Source organism: Pseudophryne corroboree, chromosome 1 (genome assembly GCF_028390025.1).
Source record: "Pseudophryne corroboree isolate aPseCor3 chromosome 1, aPseCor3.hap2, whole genome shotgun sequence".
NCBI lineage: Eukaryota > Metazoa > Chordata > Amphibia > Anura > Myobatrachidae > Pseudophryne > Pseudophryne corroboree.
The window spans coordinates 1,057,072,000-1,057,097,907 of record NC_086444.1 but is presented as its reverse complement, the minus strand read 5'-3'; the positions used below and the strand labels follow the sequence as shown (position 1 = coordinate 1,057,097,907).

The 25,908-nt window shown below is 44.6% G+C and overlaps 1 protein-coding gene across 2 annotated transcripts in view; it reads right to left on the bottom strand.

Annotated features, from left to right (window-relative positions):
• Nucleotides 1–25,908, bottom strand: part of CEP135 (centrosomal protein 135) — a 392,705-nt gene that overhangs the window by 53,020 nt on the left and 313,777 nt on the right. For both annotated transcript variants that reach the window (XM_063920894.1, XM_063920895.1), the window contains exon 21: nt 1,744–1,929. In XM_063920894.1, the coding sequence (XP_063776964.1) occupies nt 1,744–1,929 (186 nt within the window). The remainder of the gene's footprint in view (nt 1–1,743; nt 1,930–25,908) is intronic.

The following is a 25,908-nucleotide window of genomic DNA, read 5'->3' as shown; positions in this document are numbered from 1 at the left end:
TTCCACCTATCCATCCACTCTGGTGTCGGCCCCACAGGGGGCGACATCCCATTTATCGGCCTCTGCTCCGCCTCCACGTAACCTTCCTCATCCAACATGTCGACACAGCCGTACCGACACACCGCACACACACAGGGAATGCTCTGACTGAGGACAGGACCCCACAAAGTCCTTTGGGGAGACAGAGAGAGAGTATGCCAGCACACACCAGAGCGCTATATAATGCAGGGATTAACACTGAGTGATTTTTCCCCCAATAGCTGCTTGTATACACATATTGCGCCTAAATTTAGTGCCCCCCCTCTCTTTTTAACCCTTTGAGCCTGAAAACTACAGGGGAGAGCCTGGGGAGCTGTCTTCCAGCTGCACTGTGAAGAAAAAATGGCGCCAGTGTGCTGAGGGAGATAGCCCCGCCCCTTTTTCAGCGGACTTTTCTCCCGCTTTTTTCATGGATTCTGGCAGGGGTAATTTATCACATATATAGCCCTGGGACTATATATTGTGATGATTTGCCAGCCAAGGTGTTTATATTGCTGCTCAGGGCGCCCCCCCCCCCCCCCCTGCACCCATCAGTGACCGGAGTGTGAGGTGTGCATGAGGAGCAATGGCGCACAGCTGCAGTGCTGTGCGCTACCTTGTTGAAGACCGAGGTCTTCTGCCGCCGATTTTCCGGACCACTTCTTGCTTCTGGCTCTGTAAGGGGGACGGCGGCGCGGCTCCGGGACCGAACGATCGAGGTCGGGTCCTGTGTTCGATCCCTCTGGAGCCAATGGTGTCCAGTAGCCTAAGAAGCCCAAACTATCTCCAGTCAGGTAGGTTCGCTTCTTCTCCCCTTAGTCCCTCGCTGCAGTGAGTCTGTTGCCAGCAGATCTCACTGTAAAATAAAAAACCTAAAATATACTTTCTTTCTAGGAGCTCAGGAGAGCCCCTAGTGTGCATCCAGCTCAGCCGGGCACAAGATTCTAACTGAGGTCTGGAGGAGGGTCATAGTGGGAGGAGCCAGTGCACACCAGGTAGTCCTAAAACTTTCTTTAGTTGTGCCCAGTCTCCTGCGGAGCCACTATTCCCCATGGTCCTTACGGAGTCCCAGCATCCACTTAGGACGTCAGAGAAACAAGTTTTATACTTTCATTAAATCTTTACACTGAATAAAGTGGGAGTTACGGAGCCTCCTTCAGGATATTGACACGTGTATAAAATAAAACTGGTTAGTCTCTTCCCGCCTCCATATCCTCATCCTGCAGGGAATTTCACTCTTCTAGCAATGTTCAACAGGACAGAGGGGGTTATTCAGAGTTGTTAGTAAACCAAAAAGTTAGCAATTGGACAAAACCATGTTCCACTGCAGGCGGGACAGATGTAACATGTGCAGAGAGATTAAGATTGTCTTCATAATTTCAGTGACACCAATGGCAGAGTCCCTTGCTTCAGTCATATTACCAACAGTTTGGTAGGTGAAGCCATGATTCTTAAGAAGAGTTCCTCTGAACAAGTGATTGAAACAATTTTCCACATCAGAAAACCTGCTTTAAAACAATGTTAGTGAACACTAGGAAGAACAGGTCCAAGACAAGTTGGACTGCCAAAGATCAATATCGTTTCCTTGAGCTTGCAAACACTCCCCCCCCCCCCCCCCCCCCCCCGCCCCCCCCCCCATCCTCACAAAATCCCCCCAATAAACTTCTCCATGATCTGGACAAATTTGGTAGATGTCTGAAGACTGCCATTCATCATAAGGCTCACCTCTTGAACTTCATTTTCCAGATCCTCTAGCCGCTCTCGAAGATGTCTTCTGTCAGTATCCACAGAAAGTAGCTCCATTTTTATAGAGCTGCTCTCACCCACAGCGTTTTGTGCCTTAACTTCCCACTCCTCAGCTTGGCTATGAATCATTCGGAACTGATCCAAAAGATCACGATTCTCTTGTTCCTTAAAAAAATAAACCTCAATAAAATACAACGCTCATAGATAATACAATCATGTTTGTAAAATATAGGGTTCAGATGACACAAAAAAAGGATAATGGCTTTATTTGAACATTAAGTCACTTTAACACCTATTTGCTTATGGAATCCGGTGTACAAATATCGGAAGACATTAGTATAAAAAAGTTCCACAGTGTCAAATATATTGGTATGTTTAAGTGTATACCACACTACTCGATGTGCTTTTCCACATGGTCTGAATTATACAGTGTTTATTAGCAGGCAAGTCTAAAGGCACATCATTATTACTGAATAGAACTGTATTGTGTTATTGCGGTTATTCACTCCACGGTAAGAAAAGAATATAGGAAATTATCCTCCAGTATCCCATTCGCTGTGCCTTAAACGTAACTAAAAACAGATTGCACCAACAAATAAAGGCCAGGTGCCAAAATTATATATCCAGTGTTAAAACTTTAAACCACGGGTGGGGAACCTACAAAGCCACTTGATCCGGCCCTCCCAGGCTCACCTAACCAAGGGAGATGCCGGGTGCCCACTGAGATTTTGTTACTAGCGGGCGCCCGGCTTCTACCCCTCAGCAGCAGCTGGAGGCAGGAGCTCACTCCTGAGCTCCGGCAGTGTGCATGTGTGCCTGTGCGATGCTATGGGAAAGATGTCATGACGTCTCTCCCATAATTCTGAGGAGCGGGCAGCCAGGCAGAGGGCAAGGGTCCGGAAGCAGGAGCGTAGCTGGTGAGTATTGTGTTTTTTCTTTCTTTTAATGTGCGTGTGTGTAAGCGGAGCTACTGGGGGTCATATCTAATGGGGCATATCTACTGGGGGCAGGCTAATTTTTAAGTTGATCATTTTTGTATGGCCCCCGAAGGATTGTATAAATATCCAAATGGCCCTTGGTAGAAAAAAGGTTACCCATCCCTGCTTTAAACCAAAATGTTTTCAATATATTGCTCTGCTGCAGTTCCACAGAAGATCATGTCACAGTTAAAAGCAATCAACAAGTGAAAGAGCAATACGCACAATTAAACAAAATACATGACAATTCACAATACATTCCAGTGATGACCCAGCTTTGTAAATATAAAAATTACATCAAGTCAGAAAAGTTACAAACACCATTCCCTGGAAGTACAAATTGGATTAAATTATGGACCTTTAAATTATTTACTACAGATGTATACCTACAGTTCATAATTAGGAGAAATAAGTCAATAAATGCAATTTCATTTAGAAATTGTGTATAATATAGAGTGACTGTAAAGTCTATCCGGAAACTGAAAATAATTTTTTGTAAAAATAAAATAAAATTGGCAGTGTTATAGATGTTATCACAGGATGATAAAAACAAAATGTATAAAGAAAATGATCAAGATAAAAAGGGTTTTATTTTCCCCTCCTACAGTATATCCAATTTTCCATGATGGTAGCTAGCTGCATCAGTTTCAACTTCAAGCACACAGGAGACCGTAATCACTCAAACAACAAAGTGATAAGTACAAAACAGTAATATAGAAGCTGCAAATACAAAAAAATCAGCTTCTCTGTGGCAATCTGGGGGACAGTGAAATACTATGAGGATGCCCCGAATACATGTTCAGCTATGGCTGTGCACAGAACATACAGTAACTCCCAAAACGCTCTAGCTACTAAAAAAGCAAATTACACTTACCGATAATTTTGTTTCTTCAAGATACTTCATGGCAGCTATTACTCTGGGATTGTATCCCATTTCCTAACACTAGACCGGGAGTTTTTTCAATAATTAGGGACCGCCCACTCTGGGTACATAGCACCACTCCTTCCCTTCCTCAGTCTTTTGAGCGTCTCCTACGACCGGTTCCTATGAAAAAACTTACTAAGGGAGGGTATATTGTAGGCTGCCATGAAGTATCTTGAAGAAACGAAATTATTGGTAAGTATAATTTGCTTTTTTCTCTGCACTTCTTCATGGCAGCCATTACTCTGGGATATACCAACGCTCAACATAGGGAGGGTTACAGAACACACAAGAGACCTTGGTTCAATGCTGAATACCAATAATTATTTATTCTAATGCCCCCTCAAGGACATGGGGGCAGATTTATTAAGCTCGGTGAAGTAATAAAGTGGAAGGTGATAAAGGACCAGCCAATCAGATTTAAACTTCCATGTTACAGGCTGGGTTTGAAAAATGACAGTTAGGAGCTGGCTGGCTGGCTGGTGCTTTATCACCTTCCACTTTATCACTTCACCAGGCTTAATAAATCTGCTCCATGCTTCCCAAAGTGGGCGTCTACAAAATCCAATGCATAATGACTAGAGAACGTATGTATCGATGACCAGGTAGCTGCTGCACATATGTCCTTTGCTGATACTCGAGTCTTCTTAGCCCAAGAAGTTGCCATAGCCCTGGTACAGTGTGCCTTTAGTTCTTCTGGAACTCTACGACCACTTTCCTCATAAACGTTAGAAGTTCTCTAATCCATCTGGAAATGGTTTGCTTAGTGGGTGTCTCGCCCTTCTTCACTCCTGACTGTAGCACAAACAGATGCTTTGTCTTCTGAAACTAACTCTTTCCAAGTTAATCGAGATTGCTCTTGTTAGATCCAAATTATGCATCCTTTCTTCCTCCTCATTCTGTGGTTATGGATAGAAAGAAGGTAACACAATGTCCTGGTTCAAATGAAATTCTGACACAACTTTAGGCTGAAAATTTGGATTGGTTCTTAGAACAACTCTATCTGGAAAGAAATTAAGGTAAGGTTCCTCAAACCACAGAGCCAACTCTTCTGGCTGACGTGATGGCTATCAGAGAAACTACTTTCCATGTTAATAATTTCACCGAAATATCCTGTAATGGTTCAAACGGAGGCAACATCAAAGTATTAAAAACTAGATTCAAGTCCCATGGAGCGAGAACTGACCTAACTCAAGGTCTTATCCATTTTATTGCCTAACAGAATTTTCTCACCAGATCATCTTCGGACAATCTTCGTTCTAACAAGACACTCAGAGCTGCTATCTGAACCTTGATAGTGGATACTGCAAGCCCCCTTTCAAACCCATCAAACAGAAATTGTAAGACTTGAGACGTATCTGCTTTCTGTGCATCAAATTTTGCATTAGACCAAGAAACGATGGTTCTCCAGATCCTATAATAAATATTAGAGGACACTTTCTTTCTCGCCTGCATCAGTAGATTAAAGACTTGCTCAGATAGGCCCTTTTTCCTCAGTAACTGCTGTTCAATTTCCACGCCGTCAAATGAAGCTGCTGCAGATTCGGATGTAACAATGGTCCCTGATGTAACAGATCCCTTCTCAGAGGCAGCATCCAAGGTTCCTGTACCGCCATCCTCAGCCCTAATAAAACCAAACTCTTTTTGGCCAATGAGGAAGAATTATTATGACTTGTGCCTTCTCTTCCCTGATTTTCTTTAGAATACAGGTAATCGTTGGAAACGGAGGGAATACATATGCCAGCTTGAATCTCCATGGCAGAGAGAAGACATCCACTCCTCCTGTTCCTGGGAGATGATATCAGGAGAAAAAGAGAGGTACTTTTGCATTGATGTGCGTGCCCATTAAGTCCACTTGAAGCCGTCCGAACATCTGTATAATTTTTCAGAAAACTATGTCGTTTAATTCCCACTCTCCTGCTAACACCTCTTGCCTGCTGAGGAAATCTGCCACCACATTGTTTACTCCTTGAACATGTAGAGCCGAGAGAGTTTTGAGATGGCCTTCTGCCCATTCTAGTATCTTCTTCCATTAGTACTCGACTTCTGGTGCCCCCTTGCTGATTCAGATAGGTCACCATTGCTACATTGTCCGAAAATATCTTGAGATGATGCCCCCGCAACTGATCTTGAAAATATTTTATCGCATTCCATACCGCTCTCATTTCTTTGTGATTCGAAGACAGCTTCTTTTCTCTTGGTCCCACCGGCCTTGGCAATTTTGCTGCAACAAATGTGCTCCACATCCTATTGCAGTTGCATCTGTTGTTAGAACCAGACATCGATGATCTGACAAAGACGTTTTTCTGTCGACCAGCTTTGTCTCCATCCAACAGGCTAGGGACTCTTTTGCCTTCCGACACAGCCTTACACGATAATTTAGAGAATATCCTTTTCGACTGTAACTTAGGATGTCTAATTGAAGATCTCCCATCCCCCATCTTGCAGAAGGAACTACGTCTATGGTGGAGGCCATCATCCCCAGAAGGCGCATCCTCTGACGCAATGTTACACTGTTGCACATCCTTACCAGAGAAGCTAGGTTTTGAATTTTCCTGCACCTCTCTTCCGAAAGGCTTATCACATAATTGAGAGTATCCACCTGTACAATCAGAAACTGAATCTTTTGCATTGGTGTCAACTGGCTCTTCTCCCAGTTTATTAACCAGCCATGATCTTGAAAAATCTGTAGCATCTTGTCCAATGCCTTCGCTACGGTTTCTTTTGATTCTCCGCATACTAGCAAGTCGTCCAGGTACGACCAAATTGCTATTTGTTGTCCTCTTATTACAGTTACAAATGCTGTAAGGACCATGGTAAATATCCTTGAAAAAAAAGTCTTCAGACCGAACGGGAGGCACGTAAACTAAAAATGTTTCCCAAGGACGCAGAATCTTAGATACTTTCTGTGTTGCTTGGCTACAGGCACATGGAAATAAGCATCCTTTAAGTCTATGGACGCCATAAAATCCTTTCCTTTTACACCTGAAAGAATGGATTTCAGAGTTTCCATATGAAATGTTCTTGTTTTTATAAATTTGTTGAGCTTTCTGAGATCTAAAATTGTTCTGAACTCCCAGGACGCTTTCTTTACCGGAAGTAATCAGCAGTAAAATCCATTCCTTATCTGTGACAATGGAACAGTCTCCAGTGCTCTTGCCTTGACAAGTTTCTATAAACTGTCCTCTAGGGCTTTTAACTCTGGATACATAGTTGGTGTCTCTGATACCAGAAATTTGTCCCACTTTGGAACTACTGCAAGCTCTATCCGGTACCCATGGGATATCAGATCCAAAATCCATGTATCCTGAATTGACTTTTGCCAACGACTTATGAACTTCTGAAGTCTGCCACCTACTGGAAAGGATACAGTCCCCCTGCAATAGTCATGGTCTTCGTCCATCTCTTCTATAGGATTGACGAAAGGACTGCATATTAGTCTCGGACGAGTATCTGCCGGTATAAACATGGCATGGTCTATAGCCTTTAGCATCCTTCAATTGTTGCTTGGATTAAGGAATTGGAAATCTATTCCTTTTGTTTTGAGGTAATCTTGCCGACTTACCCCCTGACATTTTTTGTATAATAGCCTCTAATTTATTGCCAAATAACAATGAGCCTTCATATGGCAAAGACACCAGCCTATTTTTGGAGTGCATATCTGTCGACCATAAACGAAGCCACAAGGCACTTCTTGCCATAGATTTTGCAGCAAAATCCAAAACATCCAAAGAGGCCTCACAGAGATATTCTATCCCTTTAAGCATGATATTTAAACTTCTTTGCAAATACTGCCTTGAAATTTTCTCCTCCAAGTCAGTTGACAGCACTGATCCCCAGACTCTTAATGCTCTTGAAACGGACGCCACAGCCACACCTGTATTTAAAACATAGTGCTGAAGATAAATGTAGTTACTTTAAAGCATTCTCCATACGTTTATCCATACCATCCTTCAAAACTGCCCCATCTTCTAAAAGAATGGTAGTTTTTGACACAATCTCTTCAACTGCAGCATCAGCTTTGGGAAATGAACACCAATTAGTAAACTGTTCATCCTCTATCGGGAACATACGATTAATTCTCTTAATATTGCCAAGTCTTTTGTCATTATTTTGCCACTCTTTACTCACAATATTTTTCAATGCTTTGTGGACTGGAAAACATCTGTTCTTTTTGGATTTATCACCAAACAATACATCTTTATCATCACTTTACTCTTCCGACTCCTTGTAATTCATAGTCTTACAAATATTCTTAAACAGACTGTCTACAAGTTCTAGATTAAACTTCCTATCCTCATCCTGCATCTCTTCTGACTCCGCCCTAGAGACTGCTTGGTAATCATCATCATAATTGCAATCATGTGACACTGATTCGTCCAAAGAGTCAGTACTAGCCAGGGATCTAGCTCTTTTATTTCCCTGTAATTCAGAGAGCTGTTCTTTGGTAACAAAATACTTTTTCATCCAATCCATTAAATCCTGTATTTGCCTGGATTGCTTAGTATTCTGAGAATCAGTTTCTGTACAGTCCTCACAGAACTTCACATTTTCAGCAGAGGAAAAGATTTTGACACAGGCTGCACACTGCATATCCTTATACTTCTTCTTACACAACCTCTTCTTAGGTAGAGACACCCTACAACAGTAATAATAATGCTATTAAAAACCTACCCTAACAAAGCTTATTACTGCACAATGTAATGCCCTATTTGAGGACTTACCTCTTTTGGGCATTTACAGGCTTTTGGGGAGAAGGCTCCTTTTCCATGATGCTGGTAAGCACAGACCTGCCCAGTCAGAGGAGATTGCTTTAAACTCCTAGTGTGCAGCACGGTTTTTTAAAATCCCCTGGACACCAATGAGAGGCGGGCGCATGTGCAGACAGTCCCGCACAGCACGCTGGGACGGCCGCTGTACAGCACTTTTGCCCGCCAGCCGCCGCCTCCAGACCCTTCCCCAGTGCTTCCACCCACCAGCCGCTACATCCCCTTCTCCTAATAGACCTTTCGGCCGCCAGACGCTACTTCCTGTCCCGGAATGCGGCTCACAGCGCAGCGGCTATATAGGGTGGCGGCTATACGGAGCGGTAAGCAGGGAAGAGAGTCCTAACCACCCCTAGCACACTCTTACCTACTCCCCAGGGAGCCACCCTCCTCCAGCACGGCTGCATCAAGCGTATTTGCTGGGAACAACATAGGTAAGTCCAGAACAAACACAACAAACTCCTACACGGTCAAGCTAGGAGACAGGAAAAAGAATAAGGAGGAAGGGGAGGAGCGGTGCTATGTACCCAGAGTGGGCTGTCCCTAATTATTGAAAAAAACTCCCAGTCTAGTGTTAGGAAATGGGATACAATTCCAGAGTAATGGCTGCCATGAAGTAGCGCAGGAGAATCAAAGTTTGCATGAGCAGCACACACGCCTGGCCACCAACTGTTTGGTTGTTGGCCAACATTGATTATTTGCATCAGAGAACACCAAGAGAATCTAAGATAACTTGGCAAATCAACACAGATCTGGAGTTTGGAAACCATAAGCAATTGCCACTGCAGAAGCCATGTCTTGGCTAAGAGTAGGAATCACAATCTCTAGTTTGTGATGAAAGCGGGAACCACTGGTTGAAAAGAAGGTCTTTTCAACAAAGACTGCTCAGCTCAGATGAAAAACCAGAAACAGCAACCTACAAATAAAGGACACTAATGTGGTTGCAACACTCCCTGAAAAAGGTCTAAAACTTTAGGCATGGCAAATAACTTACATTGGGAAAAAATGGAAAGATGAAATCTACACCTTCAGAGAGGCCAGGTTCAAACCATTGTCCATGCTGTCCTGCAAGAATGACCGACAAGCTATCTTGAATGATGCTGTGTGGACCAGTTTCCTTTCACACAACGAGATTAAAAAATTTCTAACACAACTGTCATTTTTGGACACAGTTAACTGGACCTTAATCATAGTAAGAATGTCCTGATCAGAAAACAGCTTAGTTCTGAGGGCCATGGATTCAGCAGCCATTATCAAAAAGCCAAGAAAGCTAAGTCCGGATGGAAAAATAGGCCACACAGTCTGTCATTCAGCAAGTTGAAGCTGCTGCCATGCTTAGGATTTCAGCATACCACAACCATTTCACTCAATCATGGTCCACTTGGATGGCTAGAAGTCCCTCGGCTTTGACCGTATTTAGCATGTGAGAAAGCATTGGAACTGGTTGTAAGAGGTACATGATCTGGAACAGCGAGGGTACTGTAATTACGTCCTCCAGGACTGCTTGCGGATCCCTACTGTGCTGTACTAAAGAGAACACTTTGTAGTTACGTCTAGAGGCCATGAAGTCCAAATATGGCAAGACCACATAATGCCATAAATTGGTCGACATATTCATAAAGGGACCACTCCCAAATATAGATCTCATGACTACTTTGGAAATAGACTTCCAAGTTTTCCATAACTGGGATGATCATTGCCTAAACACAGTCACTATCCTTTCAATCAAGCAAAAGAACTTTGCTGTAGGTCCCTACTTGGTGGTTCATGTATGCAAGTGCTGTGGAATTGTCCAATTGGATTCGAAGAGGCCTCATGCAAAGTAGGATTGTGCCTGAAGCAGAACTTGAAGGAATCATTGCTTTTACCTGTCCAAAACTCCTCCAGACAAAAGCCCATTGTCACTGCACCACAACCCTGCAGATAGGTATTCATGGTCACTATGGACCACTTCTAGTCTGAAAGGAGACAACCGTGGCACAAACTGCATCTGCTGAACCACCTAAGCATGGACTAATTGGTTGGCTGGACCACTTAAATTGCCATGTGGGTATTCAAGACAAGCGGGTGAGAGGTTACAGCTGAAAAGTCAACAAATAGAAAGGAGACAAACCTTCCTAGAAACTTCATGCAGAGAATAATGCCCACAAGTTTGTAAAAAATCAGGGCTAAAACATGCCTCTAAATATCATCTCCTTCACTGGGAACACATTTTGACACTTGGGGCCAGATGTAATAGCGCCGTGCGGGATCCTGGACAATCTTGGACATTTTTTCAATGGGGCAATCATGTACAAGACTAAACCATGTACATCCCTTATAGCCGCCGAACTCGGGAGCTATTACATCCGGGCCCCTGTTGTCACAAACAGGATCAAGTTGAATTTGAGAAATTGACCACCCAACCATGTTAATCCAAAGTCAAACCTGTTTGTAATGAGATTGAACCCTGAAAGTCAAGGAGCCTATTCTCGTCCCTTCGGAAATAGTGCTGCAAAAAAAAAAGGTATGAAGGCCATGTTGCGGCTTTACTAGGAATTTGTTTTTGGTTTACAGTGCAGCAGCCAGGGGGGGACGTACTCAAGATGTGGGGGGGGGGGGGGGGGGAGGAAATAAATGCAGTATACAGATTAAGTAAAAGTGCACGGTGTTCATTCCAATCAGAAGATTGGAGTAGAGCGACCGGACAGTCAGTCCAACGATTTGTCAGGAGTTCAGCAGGTGGACTGCTTGTGGAAAGAAGCTTTTGAGGCTTCTATTGGTTCTGGTGGGAATGGCCCTGGTATCTTTTCCCGGATGGCAGCAGGTTGTGCTCGCCATAACCCGGGTGCGGCGGATCATGGACTATCCTAGTCACCCTTTTTTGGCTCTGGACCGGTACAGGTCATGGACAGGCGGGAGATCAACTCCGATGATCTTCTCAGCAGACCTTACCACTCTATGGAGCCTGCGTTTGTCTCTTTAGCTGGCGGAGCTATACCAGACGATAATCGTGGAGCACAGGACAGATTCTACAATTGCAGAGTAGAGAAGGAGATTCTGTGGGATGTTAAACTTCTTAAGTTGCCTTAGGAAGAACAGCCTCTGCTGCGCCTTTCCGATGGTGGCATTTGGTCCCCACTTGAGGTCTCTAGAGATCGTAGTCCCCAGGAACTTGAAGAAGTCCATTAGCGGCACCACACTATCAGCTATGATTAGTGGGGGTGCTTCAGCTGGTTTCTTCCTAAAGTCTACCACCAGACTTTAGAGTCCCTAAAATTGACGAAGATCACTGCACTCCAAAATACTAAGACTTGCATCTGTTGTTACGATTGTCCATTTGTAGTTGACACAAAGATGCCAATTGGTCAATTTCTCTGCAATCAACAAACACTAGAGAGATTGATGAGTTTCTGGAGACAAATCTGATGAACTGCTTAACCAATTGGTGAATGTACCAAGACCTCAGAATGTTTATTTGAAATATCCGTAAATGATTTGTGCATACTGTATTGCTTAGAAGGAAGAGATCATATCACCCCACCCCCTTCCTAATTTCATACACATCAATACCAAATGGATTCAGCAGGCTGATTACTGTTTACCAATGCCTGGTCCTGAAAATAAATTCTTTAAAGCATCCTCTGCTGTCAGAAGGACTATGTACTGCAGAAAAGGTTGTTTCAAAACAAGATAATTGCAGCCTGATAACATATTAAAGTTGCCATTACTACCACTATTTTCATAATGCCGCTTATCACTTTGGCCTGAATTAAAAATAGGTACCTTGGATTGTAAACCTTACTAGGGAATGATGATCTTATAAATTATGAATGTGTTAGTCTTCTAACCACTAAACATCTGTTGACTTCTATGCGATAACTGATCTTAACATCTACATTCTGACTACCAATTACCCACCAGTCTAAAAGAGGCGGGCTTCCATTTGCCTTGCAGTAACATAAGTAAGGTCCCCCACCGCAGCTGTTTCAAAACCTCGTCATGTATGTCTCTGAAAGTTTAGGGTTTTGGCAATTAGGTGACCAGGCCTGGCTGTCCTATCCCCCTCTTGTAGAAAAGGAAAGTCTAGTTCATTGTCATGTGTCTCCCCCGCCCACCCCCCAACCTTTTATCCCAAATTTACTGATCATTCAAAAAGCAGTGCTCCCAAGGACTTTTGGGATCTAAATCAGAAGTTCAATATTTAAACAAAATAACCTAGCCAATATGGCCAATGTTGAAATCTTGGTAAAGATAAAAGATTCAACAATAATAGACTCACTAAGATAACCAGAAGCTGGCATAGTTAGCGCAACAAAGGAAAGCTCTCACAATCTGATTGTCATTTCTCTAGAACTTTGAAAACAAAGGCAAAGGACAGGAAAGGTCTAAGTACTGCCCCTGCTGCCACACAGATAGGTTTTGAAATGTTCTCACACAGTGCAATAGATCTTTTGAAGCATCTGGTATTGGAAGTGCAGTAGCCTTAGACCACAGGTTCTCAAACTCGGTCCTCAGGACCCCACACGGTGCATGTTTTGCAGGTCTCCTCACAAAATCACAAGTGAAATAATTTGCTCCACCTGTGGACCTTTTAAAATGTGTCAGTGAGTAATTAATACACCTGTGCACCTGCTGGGTTACCTGCAAAACATGCACTGTGTGGGGTCCTGAGGACCGAGTTTGAGAACCACTGCCTTAGACAATCTTGTTAATGACATGCCAACTCAAGACAGATGTTTACAATTGACTATTTCTGTAGGTAAAGGAAACATTTACAGAAAAGAGACACGGTACAGTATAACGTACTTAACGTGTCACAGCCAAGGTTCTCCTGCTATCTCAGATAACTGAGCTGAAAAAAGAAAGAAGTTCTTCTTCCTCAATTTCTGTTAAATAAAGATATCATCTGTGGAAGATTGAGAGTCCTCCATGTCAATGACCTTTAACACTTGGAAAATTCTTCGCCTCTACTGGAGATGGCTGCAGTGTTAGACAGCTCCTCACTAGCCGCAGCAATATTGCCTCTCCCGGGCCTCTTGAAGGCCAGATTTGCCAGACCAGCAGCACCATCGCTTATGGGAAGGTCCCCCCCACTATATTGAAAGGTTTTTCCCCCCTTTAATGCCCTCTAAACAGCAGCGCCGGGAAGCTGAACAGCGCCAATCCAAGATGGCAGCCGCGGCTCCCGTGATTTTGCCTCACACATCCCCTGCTGCCTCCCATCAACATCTGTGCTCCCCTGCATCCTTTTCACCTTCCCATATGCTGCAGTTACCCGTCCCTGAGGGGGGGGACACAGGCCTCCTTAGCCTCCTATGCGGACATAGTGAGAGATATCAAGACGACCATGGCTCCTTTGATGCTGGAGCAGGAGGATTCCTTTAAACAAGCTATGAAGGAAGCTAATGAAAGTATTGTGCAGCTCACACAGAGTCCATTCTAATGAGATCAGACTGGGTAAAACCTTTTCTGACGTCTTCGATCTCAAGCAGCATTATGTAACATAGTATTTGAGGTTGAATAGAGGCAAATTGCCCATCGTGTTCAACCTGTTTTAAGTTGTGATGATTCTACATACTTTTTTTTTTAAATCAAGTGATTTTTATTGAGTTTTGTATCACATAGACATAACAAAACAACAACATTGAAATTAACTATAACAATTGCCATCAATAAACAGATATTTTCAGATCACAGTTCGGTGTGCGTGTTAATTCTTTTCGCATATGTATCCACGACAAAGAGTATCAATATTATTACGAATGTCGCTCAGGTGCTCAATACCTGCCCGCCCAGCCATGTGCTACTCCAGCGATCCCACATCTCCGTAAATCGAGAGGTGGAACCCCGTATTTTATACAAATGTCTCTCATGACGAATTACCTCGTTCACCAACGCCCTCCAGTGCTCCACCCTAGGTACATCATACGAGAACCAGACCCTAGCAATTAGTGATGAGCGAGGTTCGGTTTTACTCGGTTTTACTCGGTTCTCAAAACGGCATCTTATTGGCTATCCAAAACACGTGACATCCGTGAGCCAATAAGATGCCGTTTTGAGAACCGAGTAAAACCGAGTAAAACCGAGTAAAACCGAATCCGCTCATCACTACTAGCAATAACAACCTTTGCCAGCGTAGTGAGACACAGGACATATTTGTACAGTAAAACAGAGTGTGTTTCCTCAAGATCTAACCCAAATAAGCATATACCAGGATCTAATGTAGGGAGGGACGGTGCTGTCATGATCACATCACACCACACTTTACGCCAGAAAAGGGAAATCTCAGGGCAATCCCACAGTAAGTGCCAAAATCCGGCATCGGCTGCCCGACACCTGGGGCAGTTAGAATCTTCCCTAAGACCAGCCCTCTGCATAGTAACTGGAGTACGATAGGCCCTGTGTAGAATACAGAAAAAAACCTGCTTATATCTTATACATGGCGTAGTGTATAAAAGGGAGCTCATAATCTGGAGCCACTGCTCATGGGACAAGTGCCCCAAATCAGTCTCCCATTTAATACGGAGATTATTTAATAGATCGGGATAGCTTCTATTATTTAAAGCAGCATACATGGTAGACACCTTCCCCTTCTGACTCAGAGAAGTAAGCATCGTCCTAACAGGTGAGTCAACAATCAGTGGTGGGCCGTGAGGGAATTGGGTCTGTACAGCATGTCTAAGCCGAAAATACCGGAACAGAGCAGTGTTAGGTACATCAAATTCGATCTTCAGTTGCTGAAATGACTTCAGCACTCCACTGTGGTATAGCTGACCCAGTGCCATGACACCCCTAGCAATCCATATATTATCTAGCGACATCTCATATAGCTCAGGGTATGCACTATTGAACCACAATGGAGTACAGGCATCATGTCCCTCCCAATCATATAAAGTGTGCGCATAACGCCAGATAAGCAAGGCTTGACGTAACAGGGGAGGCAAGCCAGGCGCTGAGAGACCAGAGTGGAGAAGTTGAAGAGGAGAAAGAGAGAAAGCAGGAGAGCACTCCGCCCGCTCAGCCAGAAACCCCCTCACTGTGGTACCCAGAGAATCCCCGATCCATTCACTCAGATGAGACAGCTGAGCCGCCACATAGTATAGTCTGAGATCAGGGAGACTTGCCCCGCCGGACATCTGAGATCTGCATAGTATCCTGATAGAGACTCGCGCTGGCCTGCCACTCTATATAAATGAGGACAGAACGCCCTCAATAACAGTAAAGATCTTCTTGGGGAGGTAGACCGGAAAATTGTGTAGAACATAAAGGAATTTTGGCTGCATCACCATTTTAAATAAATTAACCCGACCCAGGACAGACAACGGTAGCTTTTTCCAGCTATGAGCCTTCTCTTTAAATGTCGCTAAAATGGGGTCAATATTTTGGGCCACATAGCTACGCGCCATAGGAGTAATCCAGATGCCTAAATACTTGAACCGCAATGTCCATTGCAAAGGATACGCCCCCCGTGTATTTTCAGGGAGAAGACCAGAGATGGGAAAAATGTGGGATTTGTCCCAGTTAATTAGCAGACCGGAAAAGATACCAAAATTCTCCACTACCTGTAACACTGCTTGTAGGGAGTCATCAGAGTCTTGCAAGAAAAGAAGCATGTCATCCGCGTATAGCGCCACCACATCCACATGACCCCCAATCTCAACACCCCTGACCCTGCTATTACTGCGCAGCAGGCCGGCCAACGGCTCCACGGCGATCGCAAACAGTGCAGGAGATAGGGGGCAACCCTGTCGAGTGCCCCTCTCCAACGCAAAAAGCTCAGACGTGAAACCATTGGCCGTCACACGAGCCACAGGCAAGGAATACAACAACTGGATAAAGCTAATAAATCGAGGGCCAAAAGCAAATTTCTCTAGCACCCCCCACAGGTACCTCCATTCTACGGAGTCGAACGCTTTGGCTGCATCAAGGGACACCACCACCGCGTCCGACCCCACCAAATCACCCCTCTGGAGATGACAAAACAATCTACGCAGATTTTGGGCCGTGGATTTGCCCGGCATAAAGCCAGTCTGGTCCGGGTGAATTATTGTTGCAATTACCAAATTCAATCGAGATGCCAAGATTTTTGCCAGTATCTTGACATCAGTATTGAGGAGGGAAATAGGTCGATAAGACTCGGGGAGCAGGGGGTCCTTCCCTGGTTTCAACAGGACAATTATATTGGCCTCGGCCATAGAGCGCGGGAGAGCCCCACCCTCTAAGAGTAAGTCAAACAATTGTAAGAGATAGGGGGCCTTAGACGCCGGGAGAGACAGGATCGCAGCCTCCACCTCCTCCAACGTGATAGGTGCATCCAGAGCCCCCGAGTCCTCCCGGGACAAGCATGGTAAGGTCAACTGAGCCAAAAAATCCCTAAGCTGATCGTCAGAGTAACTGGCTCGGGAGGCATAAAGTGAGGAATAATAACTACGGAACGTCTCCGCCACCATTGAGCCAGAATAACACAATTGGCCAGCAGAGTTCTTCACACACTGAATTACAGTTCTAGGGGAATCGGACCGGGCCAAAAAGGCCAAGTAGCTGCCATTCATCTCCGCCCGAAAATACTGCTCATGTCCTGCAAAAAGGAGTCTACGCCTGGATTTCTCAAATAAACAATCCGACCACTCGCTCTTCCACAACAGCTCATCAGACAGCAAATGGGTAACAAGATATTGAGATTCCAGCTGCTGGCACAAAGATTCCAACCGCACCTCCTCCCTCTTACTAAACGCTTTAACTTCAGAGATCCGCTTTATAAAGGAGCCTCGCAAAAACGCTTTAAAAGCATCATGTTTCAGCGGCAGAACACTGAATAGTAAATTGTCTTCCTGGAACCCTTCCCAAGCGGCAATCAGATCTGCACCCTCCCCCAGTAGAGACAACCAAAAGGGGTTAAGCTTCCACATTTTTGCACCCCGCTCCCAACCAATATTAACTGTAACTAAGACAGGAGAGTGATCCGATATACCCCTAGGGAGATAATCCACCGCCAGCATGTCCGGGGACAGATCAGGAGAAACTAAAACCAAATCAATACGAGAAAAAGCATGATGGGTAGCGGACTGACAGGAGAAGTGAGTAGCTGTGGGATTACGACATCTCCATACATCCTCCAGCCCCAGCTCCCCCACCAGTCTTGCGAACGGGGTAGGGGTCGCCAGGGGAGGGGAAGACGCAACAGATTCTCTCCACCTGTCCATACCACCATCCATAACATTGTTAAAATCCCCTAGGCATATTACAGGGGTAGCAGGGGACCGGGCCAGGAATCGGGCAGCATGACGGAGAACCTCATTATTATATGGCGGGGGGACATATACTGCTAATACATGAAACAATCTGCAGTTAATATAGGCTCGTAGGAAGACGTATCTGCCATATTGGTCAGTTTCACAGTCATCCAGGTGAAATTGTACGGACTTTCTAATCATTACAGAAACGCCTCTGGCACTACTAGAGAAAGTGGAATGATACACGTGACTAACCCACAGTTTTTTAAGTGCCAACACCCTACCTCCATGCAAATGTGTTTCAGAAAGACAAATTATGTCCGCCTGGTATTTTTTAACCTGAGTCAGGACCAACGATCTTTTAATTTTTTCATTCAATCCCCGAACGTTCCAGCTGAGCAGATGGAGCCCCTCAGAAACAGCAGACATAGAAATTATAGAGGAAAGGGGCAACAGGATAGATCAAAGAGACATACATCAAAACCTGGCATCGCAGCATAGCAAGGCTGAGCAAACAATAAACAGGGACAGGAGTAACCAGTCCCCCTACGCCCCAGGAGACAAAAGAGCACAGAGCAATATCATACAGAAATAGTGTGTCATTGCAAAGTACGCACAGAACTAAAAAATGATGGCTTAGAAAAAAACAAACTAACCCCCCCCCCCCCGCACCACCTCGCAAACTTAAGGCATACCTGTATCCCATAACTCCCATTAAGTAACCAAACTAAGGGATAAGGGCCTAACCAAAGAACCCAAAGGAAAAGCCCCTACACTATTTTCGGCAAGAGCTCTCCACAACTCGTAGAAAGAAGTAGTACCCCAACCCTGAAAAAAGAAAAAACATAGCTAGGCACATGCCCCATTACAAAACATCAAACAGCAGTAAAATAACGTGGGGCTGACCGTTACCGCCATATCATAACGATGCATAGCAAGCAATACCATAAATTTGCCCCACTCCTATACGCCCCACATTGCATATATCCCCACATTGCATTTATATTCACAGGAATATGCATCAGATAAATAGAAACAGCGGTACAAGAAGAATGAAATCAACATCAGAGCAACAACACATCATCGAGGAGAACGTGGTTGACGTTCCAGCCATGCACCAGCATCTTGAGGAGATGTAAAAAAATGAGTGGTGTTGTTAAGCACCACCCGCAACTTGGCTGGAAACAGCATAGCATATTGTATATTGCGGTCTCTGAGCTGACGCTTGACGTGAATAAATTGAGATCGGCTCTTTTGCACCTCCAGGGCAAAATCAGGAAATACGGAAATATTATGTCCATCTTGTTGGATAGGGCCCTTTGTTCGGGCCAGACGGAGCACCGCATCACGGTCCTTGAAATGCAGGAAGTGTGCAATAAATGTTCTAGCCGGGGCCCCCGGCTGCGGCGGCCTAGGCGGGAGCCTGTGCGCCCTCTCCACCGCAAATTGAGAGGTAAATGCCTCCTTGCCAAATAGATCAATAAGCCACCCTTCAAGAAATGACTCCGGGGAGGTGCCCTCCGCTCTCTCGGGGAGCCCGACAAACCGGACGTTGTTGCGCCGCAATCTCCCTTCTATATCTGACATTTTAGCCTGCATAGATGTCACTTGGGTAGACAGGTCCGCCACCTTCAACTGCAAGGGTGGAGCAGCATCCTCCAAAGCCGATATCCGATGTTCAGTTTCACCCACTCGCTCTCGGATCTTCTGCATATCCTGCCTTAGCAGAGAAACATCCATTTGTACTTGCCCAATCCGGTCCGTGACCCTCTGTTCGGACGCAGAGATTGCCTGCAATATTTGCTGGGTAGAATGCACCTGCTCATCATGGTCGGAGGTGTCCACCTCGGCCGCTGGCGAGGGCGGGCCGGCTTCACCCTGCTTTGCCGAAGTAGATGTCTGCTGTGGTCTGGCAAATTTCTCCAGTTTCGCTGCAGCGTTATCCGCACTCTGTCCCCCCCTCACCATGATATCCCTGGACGGGAATGCAGAGCCACAGGAGTATTACAGCAGGTTCAGCACAAGGGTCAGGGCCACCCGGGCCGGGCAGAGATGGCACATCAAATAAACGGAACAAGTATGTGGGCACACTGCAGATAATCAGGAAGCAGGTGTATGTTGTAGAAATTGCAGCAGAAGGAAAGCTGAGTCAGGGGCACCCAGGCTGTCACCGCAGGGTAACAGGCAGCTAATGTAGGGCAACTGGCTTCAGTGAAATATATACAGTCCATCCAAAAGAAAATGTAAAGGACACTGACTTTGCGAGGCCCCGTGGACAGGTATTAAGCCCAGGAGGGAGACAGGATGGCAACCACAGTCATCGCACCACACAGCACCGCAGGGGGAGAAGGAGCAGCAGGACTGAAAATGGCGGCTTTTCACTGGCTTTTTCGCCCGGACTCGGTCTCCAGCGTCACCGCAGTGGGGTGGGGCTCCAGGCATGCACCCCCACCGGACCCAGCAGACGGCAGGGCCCTCTCCCCTGTAGCCCCCCAGCCGGAGGACCAGCGCACAGACACCGCCGGGTGCGCGGACACGCGCCGATCCCGGAGCTCCGACGGCGGCCGGCGGAGAGGTAGGGAGCCGGGGACCACGCTGGAAGGTCCACAACAGCACAACTGCGCCGCACACCGGGTTAGTAAGAGCAGCAGCAGAGGCAGCACACACTCAGGGGCCAGCTGGCAGGGAGCAGGATCCACGAGCTGGGGTAAAACGGATGGGTTCACAGGATTTTAGTGGAGAGCTAAGGCTGCACACAGCTACTCCATGCCGATCCAAGCCACGCCCCCCGATGATTCTACATACTTGCTAAATGTTTTATGACTAGTTAGCTACTATAACTCATGTTATCCCCAGATTAACCACGTTGATATTTTAAGTATTATAACCTTGGATAGCTTTTTTTATTCAGAAATTTATCCATTCCTTTTTTAAATCCAATTACAGAGTCCGCCATTACCAACTTCCCTGGCAGGGAATTCCACATCCTGATTGCCCTAACAGTGAAGAACCCTTTTCTCCGTTGCGTTCGGAACTTTCTCTCCTCCAGTCGCAGCGAGTGCCCACGTGTCCTAAACTGTGTTCTTTTAATAAATAATTCCTCTGATAACTCTTTGTGATGTCCCTTTACATATTTGAAGATATAAATATCATCTCATCTTAGGCGCCTCTTTTCTAGTGTATACATATTCAGCCTAGTAAGTCTTTCCTTATAGTCCAGTCCTTCTAGGCCTTTAATCAATTTAGTAGCTCGCCTTTGAACACTTGAGTTCACTGATGTCTTTTTTATACAATGGTGCCCAAAACTGAACACAATATTCCAGGTGCGGACGTACCAATGCCTTATGTGGCATGATTACATCCGAGTCCCTTGTCTCAATTCCCCTTTTTATGCACGCTAGCACCTTACTTGCCTTCTTTACTGCGTTTTGACATTGTGTACGTTTATTAAGCCTATTATCAATGAATACCCCCAAATCTTTTTCCAACTCTGTTTCCCCTAGGCGTTCCCCATCTAATATGTAGGATGCAAGTTTGTTTTTAGTCCCAAAATGCATAACCTTGCATTTGTCTGTATTGAACCTCATTTTCCATTTAGACGCCCAGAGTTCAAGTATAGATCATTCTGCAAGGACTCCACATCCAATTCTGAATTAATTACCTTACACAGTTTAGTATCATCTGCAAAGATTGACACTGTGCTTTCCAGGCCTATTTCTAGGTCATTGATAAATATATTGAACAGTAGTGGTCCGAGTACGGACCCTTGTGGTATTCCGCTGGGGACCAGGTTGAGCACTTCCCGTTGACCACTACTCGCTGTACCCTGCTATCCAACCAGCTTCTTATCCATGTGCAAATAGTTTTTCCTAGGCAAAGCTCCTTTAATTTGATCATCAGTCTCCTATGAGGAACTGTATCGAAGGCTTTTGCAAAATCTAGGAAGACCACATCCACTGCTTTTCCTTGATCAAGATTATTGCTCACTTCCTCGTAGAAGCTAATTAAGTTAGTCTGACATGACCTGTCCATCACAAAACCCATGCTGGTTCTTGCCAATAATCCTAGCGGACTGTAGATACTCCTGTATGCCGTCCCTTAGAATTCCTTCCAATATTTTCCCCACTATAGATGTTAAAACTAACTGGTCTGTAGTTTCCCGGAAGATTTTTGGATCCCTTTTTAAATAATGGCACTACCTCAGCCGTACGCCAATCCTTCGGTACCATGCATGATCTACTTGAACTATAGAAAATCAAGTATAGGGGTCGTGCTAGTTTTAAACTAAGCTCCATAAAAACCGTTGGGTGAAGTCCATCAGGACCAGGTGATTTATTAATCTTAATTTTGCTTAATCTCTCCCGGACTACACCTTCGCTTAAACAAGGATCTAACCATGAATCATTACTGTCACAATTGTTATGCTCTACTCCCACCATCAGTTCTTCACTGGTGAATACTGATGAAAACAATTTGTTCAGTATTTCCGCTTTTATTTCATCATCATTTATCAACTCTCCTAATTCATCTTTTAATGGACCTATATTCTCCTTTTTTAACCTTTTACCATGTATTTAAAAAACACTTTTTAGGATTATGAAGTTCTTTAAAACGTGCATATGCTGTTTATACACAAAATTTGTCTGCCTGCCTGAGTCTGTCAAGGGAGATGCCTTATACCATTTTATCACCAAAATGCTCCCGGAGATACTAGATTTCTGATGCCTGTGCTGACCTGGTCGTGGAACTGGCTCATCATATTGACCCTCCCCGAATGGATTCTGGGGTCGCCCCTGAGTCACCATATTCCGCTGTCTCAACTTTCTTCACCGGGAGGCGCTGTGGCAGGCTTCCAGGTGGAACCGCTCCATTGTCTGGGAATGCCACAAACTATCTCCCAAGACTATTCTGCTGAGGTCACCAGGGCCAGGAAGGCCTTCTCTGGAATATGTGCTGGGTTGGTGAAAAAGATTAGTTTAACTCAATACTTTGTAATATAACCTCGGTTGGCAATTACAGAGGTCAAACGTTTCCTGTAGTTCTTGACCAGGTTTGCACACACTGTAGCAGGTAACACGGACTTTCAACTCCCTCCACAGATTTTCTATTGGGTTAAGGTCTGGAGACTGGCTAGGCCACTCCAGGACCTTGAGAAGCTTGTTACGGAGCCACTCCTTAGTTGCCCGGGTGATGTGTTTGGGGTCATTGTCATGCTGGAAGACCCAGCCACGTTCCATCTACAATTCTCTTACTGAGGGAAGGAGGTTTTTGCCCAAAATCTCACGACACATGGCCCCATTCATCCTCTCCTTAATACGGATCAGTTGTCCTGTCCCCTTTGCAGAAAAGCAGCTCCAAAGCATGATGTTTCCACCCCCATGTTTCACAGTGGGTATGGTGTTCTTGGGATGCCATTCATCATTCTTCTCCCTCCAAACACGGCGAGTGGAGTTTATACCAAAAAGTTCGATTTTGCTCTCCCAATCCTCCTCTGGATCATCCAGATGGTCACTGGCAAACTTTAGACGGGCTTGTACACGTGCTGGCTTAAGCAGGGGGATCTTTCGGGCGCTGCAGGATTTCAATCCATGACGACGTAGTGTTACTAATGGTAACATTTGTGACTGTGGTCCCAGCTCTCTTGAGGTCATTGACTAGGTCCCCCCATGTAGTTCTGGGCTGATTGCTGACCATTCTCAAGATCATTGATACCCCACGAGGTAAGATCTTGCACGGAGCCCCAGGTCGAAGGAGATTGTCAGTGATCTTGTATTTCTTCCATTTTTTAATAATTGCGCCAACAGTTGATCTCTTCTCACCAAGCTGCTTGCCTATTGTCAAGTAGCTCATCCCAGCCTTGTGCAGCTCTACAATTTTGTCCCTGGTGTCCTTAGACAGCTCTCTGGTCTTGGCCATGGTAGAGAGATAGCAGTCTGACTGTTTGAGGGTGTGGAAAAGTGTCTTTTATACAGATAACCAGTTAGAAACATAGAATTTGACGGCAGACAGTAACCACTTGGCCCATCTAGTCTGCCCTTTTTTTTAACCATATTTTTATCTCAAAACTTATTTGATCCTTATAACTTTGTAAGGATATCCTTATGTCTATCCCGTGCATGTTTAAATTGCTCTACTGTCATAGCCTCTACCACCTCTGATGGGAGGATATTCCACTTGTCCACTACCCTTTCTGTGAAGTAATTTTTCCTCATATTTCTCCTAAACCTCCCCCCTCCAGTCTCAGTGCATGTCCTCGTGTCCTATTGCTTCTCTTCATATGGAGAAATTTTCCCTCCTGGACTTTGTAAAAACCCTTGATATATTTGAAAGTTTCTATCATGTCTCCCCTTTCCCTTCTCTGCTCCAAACTATACATAGAGATTTTTTTAGTCTTTCTGGGTATGTTTTGTGATGTAGGCCATGCACTATTTTAGTTGCCCTTCTTTGTACAGTCTATAATGTATTATTATCCACAGTATTCTAGATGAGGACGTACCAATGACCTATACAGTGGCATTATTACTTTTCTTTCTGCTGCTGATTCCTCTCCCAATGCAGCCAAGCATCTGACTAGCCTTCCTCATTGCTTGTTACATTGCTTACCTGCCTTTAAGTCACCTGAAATAGTGACTCCTAGATCCCTTTCCTCCTCAGTAGTTTCCAGTATAGTGCCATTAATACTATATTTAGCCTTTGGATTTTTGAGGCCCAAGTGCAAGATTTTACATGTTTGGGCATTCAACTGTAATTGCCACACTACTGACCATTCCTCTAGTCTATCTAGATTCTCAGTCATTTGTTTTACCCCACCTGGTGTGTCTACCCTGTTGCATACCTTTGTGTCATCGGCAAAAAGGCACTTTCCCTTTAATGCCATTTGCAATGTCACCATTAAATATATTAAAAAGCACTGGTCCAAGCACAGATCCGTGGGGTACTCCACTGGTAACATTTCCCTCCTGTGAATGCACTCCATTTACCACAACTGTTTTCTATCCTGCATCCAAGATCTTATCCATTCAATAATCCTAGTATCCAATCCCAAACTTCCAAGTTCATTTAGCAGTCTGCGATGTGGAACAGTGTCAAAAGCCTTACTAAAGTCTAGATAAGCTATATCCTCGGCTCCACCTTTATCCATCACTTTAGTCACACAGTCAAAAAAGTCAATAAGATTTGTTTGACATGATCTCTCCCCAGTGAATCCATGCTGTTTGGGATCCTGTAAATTGCTGGATTTGAGATAATCTACAACTCTTTCTTTTAAGAGTGTTTCCATCAATTTCCCTACTACTGATGTAAGACTCACTGGTCTGTAGTTGTTTGCCTCTTCCTTGCTTCCACTTTTGTACAGTAGGACTACGTTCACTCATTTCCAGTCCTCTGGAATTACTCCTGTAGCTAATGACTGGTTGAATAAGTCTGTCAATGGTGCTACCAGCACCTCTTTAAGTTCTTTTAGTATCCTTGGCTGTATCCCATCTGGCCCCATAGATTTGTCCACTTTCAGCTTTGAGAGTTCTGTTAGGATCTTTGCCTCTGTAAATCTACTTGTTTCATTTTCTTGAATATCCCTGCAACTTAACTGTGACCCCATCTCTTCTCTTTCAGTAGTGAATACTGAGCAAAAATAATTATTAAGATGATCTGCTATTACATTGTCTCCCTCAACAAGACTCCCAGTCTCTGTCTTTAGTTTTATAATTACGCCTTTTGTTTTTCTCCTTTCGCTTACATACCTAAAAAAAAGTGTTGACTCCTTTACCCACTGACTGGGCCATTTTCTCCTCAGCTTGTGCTTTTGCACATCTGATTACCTTCTTAGTCTCCTTCAAACAGATGCCATTAATACAGGAAACGAGTGGAGGATAGAAAAGCTTCTTAAAGAAGTAGTAACAGGTCTGTGAGAGACAGAAATCTTGCTGCTTGGTAGGTGTCCAAATATTTATTTTCCACAAGAATATACAGTGGGGATCGAAAGTTTGGGCACCCCCAGGCAAAAATTCATTTTAATGTGCAAAAAGAAGCCAAGGAAAGATGGAAAAATCTCCAAAAGGCATTAAATTACAGATTAGACATTCTTATAACATGTCAAAAAATGTTTGATTTTATTTCCATCATTTACACTATCAAAAGAACAGAAAACAAAAAATGGCGTCTGCAAAAGTGTGGGCACCCTGCAGAGTTAATACCTTGTACTGCCCCCTTTGGACAGCTGAGACCTGGCAGTGTCATGGATTGTTCTCAATCATCGTCTGGAAAGA